This window comes from Quercus robur, chromosome 6, assembly GCF_932294415.1.
Source record: "Quercus robur chromosome 6, dhQueRobu3.1, whole genome shotgun sequence".
NCBI lineage: Eukaryota > Viridiplantae > Streptophyta > Magnoliopsida > Fagales > Fagaceae > Quercus > Quercus robur.
This window is the reverse complement of record NC_065539.1, coordinates 19,525,315-19,540,163: the sequence shown is the minus strand read 5'-3', so window position 1 is coordinate 19,540,163 and position 14,849 is coordinate 19,525,315. Positions and strand designations below refer to the sequence as shown.

Sequence of the window (14,849 nt, the reverse complement as noted above, 5' to 3'; positions counted from 1 at the left end):
AAATTTATGTACTAAATGTTGTAATATCTTTAGCATTTTTCATACATATATTACTTGTGTTTATGAGAAATTCTAACATTGGCCAATTGCTAAATGACATGTGTGGTATGAGACATAACGAGTGTGCCAATAACATAGGTAAATTAAAATTTTAAGGCATGTCTTTATTATGTGGCAATCAACCATTAGTTGATCAATCGGTTTATAGTTAACCATGGCCAACAAATTAAACGAAAGGACATAGGGCTCCACTAGGTAACAATCCAAAAATGAAGAAAGAAGTGACAATGCATTGATATGACTGTCTCAGAAGATCGAAACAATGACACACGTCCTACAACAATTATCAATAATTGTCAAGCCTCAAGAATGAAATATAAATAATAAGGTCGACATTTCTAAAAAGGGCATCACCAAAAATGTTATACCTAAATTCTTCTTATTTATCATTCTAATTTCCACTTTTTAATGCAGAATAAGCCAAAATTATAGTTGTATTGTTATTATAGATATACTCCATTTTGATATAGCCTATGACCCTATATCTCTGGTTCCCAATAACAACAAACCGTTGGGGCGTGACCATCATTGTATGTTGTCCTTAACCATAAGTCCAACCCACTCTTGAGAAAGATCAAAACGTGTGTTGTAAGTGAATTGGGTCCATTGTCTCAAAAGTGCAAGACAACGTCTTGGTCGCACTGATAGCACGTCTGCCACGTCATTCACTCATAATGTGTGTCGTTCATATTCAAATTCTACACGAAATAAAAATATGTCAAAGTAAAAGAAATAAAAATATGTCAAAGTTACTATTGAAAACGTTTTTTGCAAAGTTTAATTTCGACAATCTGTTAAATATATAATGCATTGAAAATGTGTCCACTCTTAAAAAGCTAATAACGTTTTTTGCTCTAATAAGTTTATTTTCGTTGACCACAAAAAAATTTTCTATTGACTTGTGTTTTCTGTGCTAATAACGTTTTTTGCACTAATAACCATATTTTCGTTTATCACCAAAAATTAAAAAAAAAAAAAAAATATATATATATATATATATCTTCTTTTGCCATTAGGCCATTTTGGAAGGACACAAAACTTAAATATTTGCAAACACTCTTTAAGTCTACACCCAATCTCACAACAAGTTTAACTTTCCTCCAGTACTTTTTAAACTAGATATATCCTTTTATTTTAAATATACGATGGCAAGTGATAATGAGTTTTACACATTGTTTGGATTTCCCTGAACTGAGTTAACAAATCCCAGTTTTGTTAACTCATAACCCAAAATCGGTGGGGCCCACGGGTAGCATGCTTGTTTGGATGAATTTCCAAACCATTAACTCAGTGATAATATCTCATAATTTTGAGTGATGGGTGAGCAGTTTTAGAAACACGGTGAGACTATTTTCAAGTTAAGAGTTTTGAGTTATCAGTGGTAGTTTTGTAGATTTTCAACAAACTCGGGTCCCTTAGCAATGTCTCGTCCCATCATTGCAAGCTTTTGTGAGCAACGAATATTTTTCCTCATTACTTTCCCAACCACCAGACCATACTCTTCTTTATCACTTTCCCTTTTCCCTTCTCCCAAACCCACAACAGAAGCACAACCCGGTCCAAAAGCATTCTTATAATCCATCCGAAAATCTTTTGCTCCAGTTTTGTAGATCAGCACAAGCCCCAGCTCCAACGAAACTCCATTCACCGATTCCATTTTCAGGTGAGACCCAAACGCTCTCCCTCCATCTGTTTACATGCCCAAAGTTGCTGGGTTTTGCCTTGATTTTTTTTTTCCCATGTTCCTCCATTTCTTCACTATGAATGCTTGGTTAAGAACAATGTCTCAGTATAGCAATTTTTTTTTTTTGGTTGCTTTGTGTTTACTCTCTACGTTGGCTGTGAATGCTTGTTTACTCTTGAATACCCTTCGTGTTTACTCTTTATGTTTATGCCTCTTTTTATGTTTTTATTTTAGAAGTTTCTCTGTCTTGTTCCTTTGTTAGAACCATGGTATTATGAACAATGTCTCAGTATTTATAATCATGTATTGTGGGAGTTGTGGAAAGAATGGAGAGAGAGAAGCTGATGAGATTTTGTGGGAAGGGTGTGAAGAGGAGAGAGGTATTACATGCGGAAAGTCTGTTGGCGTTGTAGTGCTTTTGCACTGCAATCAATGCTATATGGGACCCAGTGAGTTACGAAAAGGTGGGTTTTTGAATTTGAGAAAACTGTGAAAATCTTCAACTAAACGAGCGTTAGAGTAAGTTATAGGTTTTATTTAGAGCTATGAGATATTTGGATATGAGTTTAACTGAGGAAATTTGAGTTATGAGTGTTGGGATATAAGTGAGTGACAAACCAAACAAGGCCTTAATTTCCACATTTTCATTAGTTAGTAGGCGATATAACATTCTCTCGTTAAAACAAAAATAAGTTCCTTAAAAAAAAATACTGAAAATAAGGTCAACCCTTTCACAACATACTGCCTTTTCTAATTCAAGTGCATCGTAGGTACTGCCGCAGACAAGGCATCCAAAACCACTAATCACAGCAATAAAGTTTTCCACAAATGCAGCTGGTAGGTTCCAAGGATGAGATCAGCAATTTTGGAATAAGAAACAGTATACAAGGGAAACAAATATATTTTAAAATTATATCCCAAAATTTTCTATATGCATGGACATTTCTTAAGCTACATGAAAACCTCGATTTGTTAAGTCCCTGACAACATAAGATTTATATATTGTAAAGCAACTTCTCCTACAAAGTAAATGAACCGCCACAGTAGAAAGTAGAAACAAGTTGAACGAAGGGAAGCAAAAAGTCACCAGAAACTCAGACACCACTTGCACCTTCTTTCTCTTCCCAAATCCCCTTTATCCCACACTGCTCCCCAGGTTTAGAAGAGAACTTTCACTCAATATTTCTACCATTATGTTTGCTTCTCTTACCAGCTGCTGTCAATTTTCAATTAGTGTAACACTTGTTTCACCGAGGACCAGATGAAGGACGAGGTTTCCCCTTAATGGAATTCAAGTGTTGGGTGACAAATATGACTCCCATCACAAGTATAAGGCAACCAACCAGTGTGCTGAAGAACAGGGCACCTGGTTGCCTGGTTTGGACAAAGCCATATACCCCACTAGGGGTTACAACAATAAGATCAGTGAGTCCATCATTTGAGAAGTCCTCGCAGATAAGGGCATGTGTTGGTGTTCCAGGAAGATCAACTGTTGTTAAGGTACTTCCTCCAGGGGATATCACTACAGCTTCTTGATCTCCTGCTGCAAGAATCAGTTCTTGATTATCATGCACACGCAAGGGAAATGCCTTCAGTGTGGGGACCACCGTACCAGCTTCCATCATACCCGATGGAGATGGAAGATTTGACCATGTAGCACCAGTTGAGAGCTGCCATTGCCAATCAGCACCATGGCCATGCAAGCCAGGGGAGTATGACGTTACCTGAAAGGAATAGAATATTGGAGTTTCCAATTCAGAGAAACGGTAATGCAGGGTAATGCTACAGGAGGTGGTCAACTCGTATACAGTACACAATAATCCCATTCCATTAATCGTGATGAGCATATTTTTTCTAATTGAGCATAATTCATAAAATTGCACAAAAAATAAAAATGCACCAATTGTATGCTATTAGATTCAATCAGCTTTTAGGGGCAACCTCTCTTGCCATAAAGGCCATATTTCTGCCTCCAAATGCTATATTATAATTGAAACAGAACAAAGTGCATTGGCTCAAATGGCACCTCCTTCCTAAGGTGGAGGATGAGGTTGTGGGTTCAGGACCCACCAGGTGAAAGTATAATTTGGCAGAAACAGAAAAGTTTACTTTGATTTGGTGCCAGAACAGAAACCCCTTGATCCAATTTCAAAGTAGGGAGAACAATAGAAGGCAATGTATCAGGATTAGCAGCATACCTCCCCACGATTTGTCAGGAAGATAACATCACCATGGCTTCCCTTACGATGCCTATGACCATCACTTCTTGGGATGAGAATGGGTGTTGCTACCTCTAAAGAAGTCACATCTGCTGTTCGGCCATAGTATCTCGAAAATTCTCCATGTTGTAAAAAGTTAAAGGGGGAATGATGACAAATTGAAGCATTGAAGAGTTGTTCTCGTACTGGCACACCAGAGGTTGCAACAGCCCAACATGGTCGCAGCACATCCATGGATCCACTAACAACAGTCTGCTCAGCACCATTTCCTCCAACAGCCTGAAGAGATGATAGATTTGACATTTATTACCCAGATATCTAGCCAACAGTTTGTAATAAATGGTGGTCATCTTTTATTGTTATCAGTGCTGTTACTGATCAATGTACACCCTCTCACAGAAAATTTAGATGAATTCAGTAATTTAGGGACAAGACTAACCACATCCTAAGGATAGAAAGTGAAATTATTTGGCCAGTATTAATGCATAAGTACCTTAAAGAAAAGAACTTGAACAAGATATGACTCACTGCAAGAGGCATTAATTTCAAACACCAACTGATTGATTTCTCATAAATTTACAAAGTTTTGTAGAACCTACTGAAATTGAGATGAGACTAGAGATAGAGAAGAAACAAAAGTTCACCTGGACATGATCTAGGACTCCATCACCATTAATATCAGCATGAAGGCCACCTTCTTGAAGATGAAGCTGTGGAAATCAATGAATTTCACATAAAACCTTGGAATTGTTAAAGATAATATGACAACAAAATGACAGAACTCAAATGTAATGTAGCCAAAATGGCACTTGTTAACAGGAAGGTGTTAAATATCATATACATATGCATAAGATCTAGATTTTTTTTTTTTTTTTTTTTTTTTTGCTGAAGACATAAGATCTAGATATTAGACTATTGAAGTGCTGTTTTAATAAACAGGGTGCTTTACTTGACAAATATGAATAGTTGGCCATTTTAGAGTTCTAATTGCACCATGCACATATAATGTAATAAGTTTAACAGCTCTGGAGAGGACTTCACATCAGCAACAACATAATTGTTCCATACTTGATCTTAAGCCAAGAGGCTGAGGGGAAAAAATGCATATCTTGTTAATGCAATTTTTTTTAATCTATGGATTGAGTTTCTAAATATTTAAAAAAAAAAAAAAAAAAATCCTTGATGGAATGTGTCTGTCTGTGCTAATTACCTTACAAGCAGTGCGACCCGATGCCAAATGAAGAACTTCTATCCCTTCCTTTTGATGAGCCACAACAACATTAGGAACCCACCAAATCTTTGTGTAGTTTGTTATGGTAGGAATATAAGGTCCTGGCTGCACCAGCAAAGTAAAACAGGATATAAAAAGGGAATTGTAAAATATAAGTCTCTTCTTTTAGTTGTGAATAAGCAAGATATACATTTATAAGGTGACCAAGCCAGAGGAAGACTTGGTGATCAATACTATCACAAATATGAAGCTCAAAATCCCATGTGGATACAACAAGCGAAAGCAATCTGGGAAACACTGGTTTAGAAACTTTCTTAAGCTTCCCCCAATTCATTTTAACTTACCAAGTCATTAACTTTCAACTCAAGTCCAAAGCATGAGACTTAATGATGTCAGACACTCATAAAAAGCATTCCAGTGTCTTCAAGGCATACATGCAATGGCTCATGAGGCCAGTGCGGGAGCTAAAGACTTTCCTTTTGAGGAGTTAAAGATGAGAATAAAATAATATAGAGAAACGGAAGCAAGAAATAGAGAAGAACACAAGGATTATGTGGTTAGGCCAACGGCCTACATCCACAAAATAAAACCCTAGCAGCTACATCTTTACTACATACTCAAGTCATCAATTACAGTGAACCCTTAACAGGGTATATATAGAGACTAGAAGCTAGGGTTAGCCCAATATGGACTTTTAAGATAACAGGGCCTATTAGGCCATTACATCAACATAAACCCAATACTTTAACAGGGCTGTATAGTGTTATCTTGTAAAATAATATTATCAAAAATTTCTGTAATTTATGTCAATTTATTTAAAAAGCACTAAACAGGGGTAGAAACCAAGTATTTGGGAAGTATACAAGAGAAGAGATCTAGGAAGCACGGGTGCGGATTTGGGTTCAGGTGTGGGTGCGGTGCAGCGACACGGAAATTTTTGAAAAAATAAGATACAGGTGCGGTGGGATACATTTATTAATAAATTATTAAATATATTTTTATTTAAATTTTCTATATATTGCTAAGAATATTTTTTTTCTTCGTATAATGGTAAACATATACCAATTTAAGAGCATTAGTAGATAATAAAGTGAGAGATGGAGGGAGTCTAAGGGAGAGCTGGACTGCTGGAGCCATAGGCTAGAGAGAGAGAAAGGAGACAGAGAGAACAAGAGAGGCTTTGAGATGATTTTAGGGTTATTTCTTTAAAGTAGATTGTCAAAACGGTATGTTTTGATGAAATATTTTACCTTTTAAAAAAAAAAAAAAACAATTATTTCGGCCCATTTCGGACTGATTTGGAGCCTGTTTCAGCCCATTTTGGACCGAATCGGACAGTATCGGCATGAAAAAAAAAAAAAAAAACCGGCCACGGAAGTGCGTGCAGCTGCGTCCACAGCCGCACTGTGCGTCCATGCATATCCGACCCAGGTGTGCTGGCCCAATCAGCACACTTCCTAGGAAGAGATACACCTGAAAGATATCAGCTAAAACTAAACAAATCATGAAATTCAAACTGAGAAGGAATGACCAGTCAAGGTACTCGTCCGACAATACAGCAACAAAAAAAACAAAGCTTTAGTCCCAAAATTTTGGGGTAGGCTCTGGATCCTCAACAGATTAGTTAGGGTCGGTTACATGTATTCTTTTCTTCCATTCTATTATATCTAAAGCCATAATCTCTGTTACTTCCTTGATTGACATGCCCTTTTTTAATACTTCTACTAATGTGATTTTTGGTCTTCCTCTAACTTTTTTCGTTCCCTCCACTTGGATCAATTCACTTTTTCTTACCAATGCAAAAAGAGCATTTTCAAGTCCAAAATTGACCTCTCATTCTCTTCAAATGTATAAGCATTTCTTTCTCTCCAAGTACACCACGTCACAATGGATGGCATTCCCAATATCTATATTCCAATGCCAGCCAAATCATCCCTTCCAACAAGTTAAAAATCCAACACCCTATTAGGCATAAGCCAATAGATCCCAAATGGACAAAACAGCATCGACCACAATCCTCAAGTGATATCACTATGAAATAGTACATGATCTATGGTTTCCCCACTCTTCTTGAAAATGTAACACCAATCCACAAAAACTATATTCATCTTCCTTACGTTGTCCCTCACTAGATCTTTCCTAATGCCGCTGTCCATGTGAAAAATGCCACTCTTTTGAGGACCATGACCCTCCGAATATTTTTCCAAAGGAAGGATGAATCACTACTGGCATGTAGAACATTGTAGAAAAATTTTGCCTATAAAAAAATAAAAATTTAAAAACTTGGCTTCTGTATGGTGTCCATCATTTCCTGCCTTCGCCTGCACTCCTTATCTTAAAAGAACAGATTATATCAAGAAAAGAAGAAAAAACTTTCAACACTTAATCATCTAAAACTCTAGTGAAGGTAAAATCCCTATGAAAACTGACACTGTTCCAGCTCACCCTACCACATAAGACATTTTAGACCACACACTTCAATAGAATTCTGGGAATGCCTCATTTAGAACATTTTACCCGCACCATAAATCATGCCAAAAGCAAACAACATGATATGGGTTATGACATGATACGGGATACGGCAACATGGCATTTCTTGAAAAAACTAGGATACAATACAGCAATAATTAATTAATATTTATTATATATATTTTTGGACATAATTTATGTTTATTTTAGTCTTAAAATTAAGTATTAGCCATCAATAAGAATAAAAAAACTATCTAGATTTCATTTAAAAGCAATAGTAAATAGTAAAGAAATACATTGAGACCTACAAAATAATGTTAAAAGAACAAGCCAAGAGAAAAAATAACTACAATGAACATAGTAACTCAAAAAAAAGAGTGCTAATACTAATAGTGTTCATTATATAAAAAAGAGAACATGTGTGGACAAAACTTTTGTGCCACAACCTACAAATTTTGTCACAACTCTGATGTGGATGTGGTTGAGTGATGAGTTCATGTAAAAGTGACATACAATCACTCATAGTTTGCCACATCAGAATTGTGACAAAAGTTGTAGCATAAAAGTTAGGCTAAAGTGCAAAACACACTCCTGAAGTTTAGGGGTATTTGAATTTTACACCTGCAGTTTCAAAATTTGAATATACCCCCGAAGTTATATTTTATTTGTATCAATAGCCCCTTCGTCCATATTTTTTGTTAAATGCCACATAAGCTTGCCACATGTGTTTAGTTCGTCCAATAAAATGATGCCAGATGGCATGATAAAAATAATGTGGCAACTTTTTATTAAAAGAACTAAACACATGTGGCAAGCTTATGGGCACTTAACGTAAAATATGGATGGAGGGATTTGAGATCAAGTTCCAAAGTCACCGATCAACAGCGAGAGAGGGAGAGAAAAAGAGGAGAAAGAGGTGATGGTTCCAGAGTGAGAGAGAGAGATCTCCGTGTGGATTTTTTCCCCTTCATTGCTGTGTCTATCATTCTGTGTTGCCACTGTGTCTGGGCCGTATCCTTTTTTTTTTTTTTTTTTTAATAAAGTATCTGGATTTAAATAAAAAATTATATGGATACAACAGGACACGTTGGCTGGCATGTCTGCACGGTATCAATGTCCAATATGTGTTATACAGAGGTAAGTCACCCAATTGGCCATGTTCGTGCTTTATAGTTAATACGAGTGCCATTTCCCACCTCAAATCTAATAAATCTAGAAAAAAAACTCCCCCAACCACCTCTAATATGCTTCCTTAGGCTTACACCATATGGACCACTCAGCACCCCTGAACACCCCCTTCCCCTAAAACTCACTACCATGCTTTTTATCGAATATCTTAGTGCATCTCTCTCCACTACTTAACGACATTGCAATTTTTCCAACAACACTTGGTTGAATATATCATGCTTCTAATATCCAAGCCCCCATGTTTAGAGAAAAGGCTTTAGGAATACACCAAGAGTCTTGTAGCTCAAATGGCACCTCTTGGTGTTTCCAACGGAAACATCAAGGGTTCAAATCCCCCCACCCCCAAAATATCAAATTATCATAAAAAAATAAATAAATAAATAAAAGGTTTAAGCATATAGAAGGATACGCAAGCTTTCCTAAAGAATTACAAACAAGGAAAATTAGGTTCTAAAACAAAGAGCCTATCATATCTGCAATCGAATGCTCTTCACTATTTCAAGTAACAAGGCGGTGGGTATGTGGCTCACTTATATTGACTAATATATAGAGGGGGATATAATTTTTTATATTTAATTTTATTGAAATAATGCATACTAATATTTAACTAGTACCTTCACCTTATTCATGTACCCACCAAAAAAAAATCTAGTAGAATCATATGACTAGAAAGTGATACATGTTACGAGAATGGAATCAAATTATAAATGAGATGAGTCATGCAGCCATGGGGTAATTCCCTATAGGACTAGGGAGCCATGCTTCTATTTACAAAGAATGATGCATCCTGGTATTTTATGTAATGTGGTTGCACTGGGAAAGGGGTAGGATGATGAAAATGAAGATGAACATTATCGCCAGATCAAAAATATAAAATCATACAACATAGACTATATAAGTTAAAAGGCAAAGGTGACCAGTCTATATATTAGCCTACACACAGAAAGTCAACAACAAATAATTTTTTTGTGGGTAAGTTATATTTGCACTAAGTCTTGAACCCATGATCTTAGCCTCCACCTCCTAGTTGGTGGAGGATGTGCCATTTGAGCTACAGCTCATTGGTAAAGTAGATGAAAAATATTGTTAGATACCCATTGAAAAGAATCTAAGGAACATACTGCTACATATTATTTGGATTTTCTACAATGAACCAACTTGGCAACTCATGCATCTTTTGTTGATGGCATTTTCTTACGCACACAATATAAGCATGAGGCAACCTCTAATGGTAGGGAGTTTTTTTTTTGGGATAAGTAATAACACTTCATTAATGTTGAAAAAACCAAAGGCCTAAGAACACAGGCACTGGCTGTGTGCTTAGGATACAATAGACAATCAGTCAAGATGACATCAATCAAGAAAATCCTCTAATGAGCCAACCTCTAATGGTGATTTTAATGACTATATATTGATAAATGGCAAATCTTACCTTCTTAGTCTTTGCTGAATTTGCATAATTTGCAGCCTGTCCAATCAGGTTTGAAATTTTTTTAGTTGAGTCTTTCCCTGGAGGATGGTTTTCCTCAGGCTTGTGAAAAGGGTAGTTTGTGGACTTTCCAGCTGTTTTCTTCGTGGTTTTCCTTTTGTGCCGCCTGAAGTGTCCCAGCTTCAACAAAGTATCTTCTCTCCTATCCTGATTAAAATAATATGTATGATGTCATCACTCTCTATCATAATAAAAAAACAATGATAATTTTTCTCACTCAAATACTTACCCAGTGATGTGGCATTACTCCAAGGATTGATTCTCTGAATTCCCTGCATTCAAACTACAATATGACACTATTATTAGGAAGATGTCCTTAACCTAGACAAATTACTGCCATCCAACAATAAATCTTACAAGATGTCAAAACCACAAAGAAGAAAAGCAGTATCCTTACATAATTTAAATTAAATGCAAAAATGTGTGTGTGTGTGTGTGTATGTGAGAGAGAGAGAGAGAGAGAGATTCTCTCATGGAAGCTGTTTCAGTCAGATTTCAGGCCAGAAACACAATTTTTGTATTTAAAAGGCTAAAATAAAGTAAGTGCAAATCAGAATATTAAGTAACCACAATGCATAGAACATATGCACACTGAACAGCTTCAATGATTACCTCTCCAGGACGACGACTATTCATAGCGTGAACATCAAGCCTGTAGTTGTGCTGTGGAATTAACTGTGACGCATCGGAAGATTGTGCTTCAATATTCTAAGCCACCGAAAGATGAAATCAGTAATTAGATAAGGAAAAAAAAAAATTATATATACATATATGGAAGTATGAAGGCACTACTAATTAATTAGATGCCAGCATGACAACAACATAGTCAAACGAGCCACATATAAAGTAAACTAAAATTTGAACATGCAAGTATTTTTTGCAACATTTTTTAGCAGTGAGTTACACACACCCAATGGATTTTAAACCCATAGCCTCACCCTTCGCCCACTCTTGTGGCAAGAGGAATTATCATTTCAGCTAGATCTCAAGAATTTGCAACAGTGAATGGCACATAATTTCAAGTGAATAAAATTTGGGTTTTTTTTTTTTTATTAAAAAAAAAAAATTTGGTAAGTTACACTTGCACTCTTTGGATCTTGAATTTATGACCTCATCCTCCATCCCATTACAAGAGAGGAAGAAGCGCAATTTGCTCTAGAGCTCATTGACAAAATCAAGGAGTTGTAATCAGCATAACCATTTTTCAAAGAAGAGTTACTTTAACCGTGTGTTTCAAAGTTTGAAGGGAGAGGGAGGGGGGAAAGAGAGGAGAGAGGAGGGGAATGGCTACCCTTCCCCTTATTTAGATGTTTTAAAAAAAACTGAGTAGGAGGAAGGAGAAAAGATATCCCTCCACTTCATTTGGATTTTTAAAAATTAAGTAGGGGAGGAAAGAGGAGGGGGAATAGTCACATAAATTGACAATTATGAGTGTCATTTGCTATTTTTAAATAAATAGATATAATTGACATCAATGGAAAAATTAAAAATTGTCTTCAATATTAAGTGGAACCCTCCCCCTTCCAAATTCCCTCAATTTGGAGGAATTAAAAATGAGGGGTTTGGAGGGATAAGATAACCCCATATCCCATCAAACCATTCCACCTCCCCTTTTAAAAAATGAAAAAACCAAACAAGGCTCATTAAACCCTCCCATCCCCTTCCCACTACTTCCCACTCTAAGATATGATTATGCATAGGATATCATTTTCCCAAAAAAATGGCCTACAAATTCCCAAACAAGATATAGGATAAAAGAAATTACAAAAGAGATCACCTCATTCTTTCTATCCCATCGAAGTATACCAGACCGACCAGCATATGCATAAAATGCAAAATGGCGTAAATCCACGGTTCCAGCATTCTCAGGAGCCTAAGTAGGACAAACAAAACACAAAGTATCAATATATCTTCTTCACTACTGAAAATAAAGAGAACTGTCACAAAAAAAAAACATATATCGGTAATTACACACTCTAGTTTGGGGGGGGGGGGGGGGGTGGTCTTGAACCAATGACCTCACCTTCCACATTGTTCTTACAAGGAGAGATGTCATTTAAGTTAGAGCTCATTGGTGTCACTTAAACCATTTTATTTCTGGTATTGAATACGCCATACGTCAAAAATTAGAACATTGAATTGAGTAGCTCGAAATTGGGAAAGAAAGCATGGACGCTAATATATCGAGAGGTAAGTACACTACAAAGAATACATTTTCTCATTTCACCGTTTAAAAATTGCCTGAAGAGGCACTAGTTCTTTACTTATTCTGCTTTCCAAACGTCAGGAGGTGGAAGCTTCCACCAATTATTAAACTGCCTGATTCTCAAAACTTTGCCCATAAAGATAATTAACTGAGAAGTGTCTAAAATTGTTGAAATAAATAGTGGAAAACCACAAGGCTAAAAAAACATTTCAATTTTGATAAAATAATTGGATGATGTTTAGACTTAGGCATATGACCTGAGGTTGAACTAGTGAGTGGTAACCAATTGAGGAAAAAATTTGGCTGGAGTCCAATTAGACTAATTGTTCTCCTATTGCCATCTTTCTTACTATGCCTGACAGGATTTGTAGACTGTACTTCTCAAGGAGAATTCATACAAACCCTTAGGTGAGAAAAACATGCTATACCTCTTTTTCAGTAGCACTTCTTCTATGTTGCTCAGCAATTTTTTCTGCCATCCCAATTTCTTCAAAAGGATCCATGAAAATCTGAAACAGTAACAAAGATATTTGCAAGTGCATTGAAGATCAATGATACTGCAAGTCTTCAATTTTGCACATAGATAAAGTTCCATACCAAAGATAGTTAATGCTGAGAAGTCAGTAGATTAACATGAAAAGGAGTTTGGCTTTCATTTCCTCAAAGAAATGATTTCTCAAAACAAGGACTACAGGAACAGCAATCTAAAATCCGATTGGCATGTACAAGCTTAATTTAATCTAGGTTTTCTTCTTTCTTTCTTTTTTTTTTTTTTTTTTTTTTTTTCTTCTAATAATTTTTTCCGTTACTTATAAAAATAAATAAGTAAATAAAGACTTGAGTAAGATCAGGCAATACCTTGGTGTCTAGGATGTATAAGTTAAAAGAAAACTGTATCCGCTAATCAAATTTTTTTATTGATTCTTTTGAAGGGATGGACAAAAAACAATGGTTTTCCTAAGGTAGGACACAATCTTCTCAGCTGGGCATATTAATGAGGCCATACATGACTATATGTATTATTTGTTGCTTCTTCACTCTGTTTTTCTAATTTTTCTAAATCTTTAATCATATGAAAAATCACAGGCCGATTAGATTGGGTCCATTTCCTTAGACCATGTAAAACATTATCTATTTCTAACAGTAAACAGAGTAAAGATAACTTCAATGAGTTGATCTACTGACTTTTCTGTGCACTACATTACAAAAGAAGAAGAAGAAAAAAAAAACATACATGAGGTTGCAATTCCATTCTTCCACCAACAATCACTAATCCAGCATCGCCATGCCTAAGGGTATAACTGCTAATCGATATTGCTATCTCCCTGTGGTGAGTACTATGCGGGAAATCATTCTGCCAATGAGTAACAAGAATCAGAACTCACAATAGACCCATTACCAGTTAAGCCCACTACAAATAATTTAATGGAAACCACAACCACAACCACAAACCTGCAAATTGTGTTCCCACAGCTTTTTGAGGTTATGATCAAAGCACATCACGGACCAACCCGCGGTAACAACAACCAGGACCTGTTTCAACTTCTGTCCAGGCCTTTCTCGATCAACAACGCCCGCAGCCATAGCCACGGCACGCCTCCCTGACGAAATGCGGACTTTTTCAGGCAAGAGGCTCACCTCCGCGAGCACACGCGCATCGCTGAACCCTTCGTCCACACGCCTCGAGTGTGGCTCTAAAACCTAAAACCCCCCCCACACACATCACACAAAAAAAAAAAATCATCAAATTAATATTTATCAAATTGCAAATGATCATGATAACACATATAAAAATGTGAAATTGGACCTGAATTTTGGCGTCGGGAGTGGCGACGAGGACTTCTTTCTTGCCGTCGCCGTTGAGGTCGGTGACGATGGGAGGAGGGAGGCGCTCGGATTCGAATTTGATAGGGTATTCATCGGAGAGATGCATCCACGCCTCTCGGAATGAGAAATCGCCTTCGTGCTGAAAGAAAATGAAATGGTTTGGTTAGGGTTTTGCACAGAGAGAATTATTGGAAGTGAAGTTGAAATTGGTACCTGAAGAGAGAAGAAGATGGCGAAAGCGGCGAGCATGAGAATGGCTAAATCTCGCTTCCTCATACTGATTCAATTTTTTCTCAGGACTCAGCTGCAGTTGGTAAAGCTAGTCTTCAATCAATCTACGGAGAGAGTGATGCACTCTCTGTGTTGTGTGTGATGTGAGCTCTACCAGTTCGGGCTGCCCAAACTCGCCAACCAGTCTAGGATGTTCGTTTTCTCCTTATTCTGTTATTTGTCAACAAATTAAATCAAAAAACCAA

At 36.6% G+C, this 14,849-nt stretch overlaps 1 protein-coding gene across 1 annotated transcript; it reads right to left on the bottom strand.

Annotated features, from left to right (window-relative positions):
* Positions 1–2,627: 2,627 nt before the first annotated feature.
* On the bottom strand, positions 2,628–14,849 carry LOC126733144 (uncharacterized). The gene is made up of 13 exons (XM_050436335.1): positions 14,587–14,849; positions 14,354–14,512; positions 13,999–14,247; positions 13,781–13,900; positions 12,975–13,055; positions 12,118–12,213; positions 10,953–11,048; positions 10,570–10,623; positions 10,284–10,487; positions 5,174–5,299; positions 4,608–4,673; positions 3,943–4,242; positions 2,628–3,468 (listed from the first exon to the last, which is right to left on the bottom strand). Exons 1-13 carry the CDS (start codon positions 14,647–14,649, stop codon positions 2,992–2,994), a joined length of 2,091 nt encoding a protein of 696 aa, XP_050292292.1. The 5' UTR covers positions 14,650–14,849; the 3' UTR covers positions 2,628–2,991.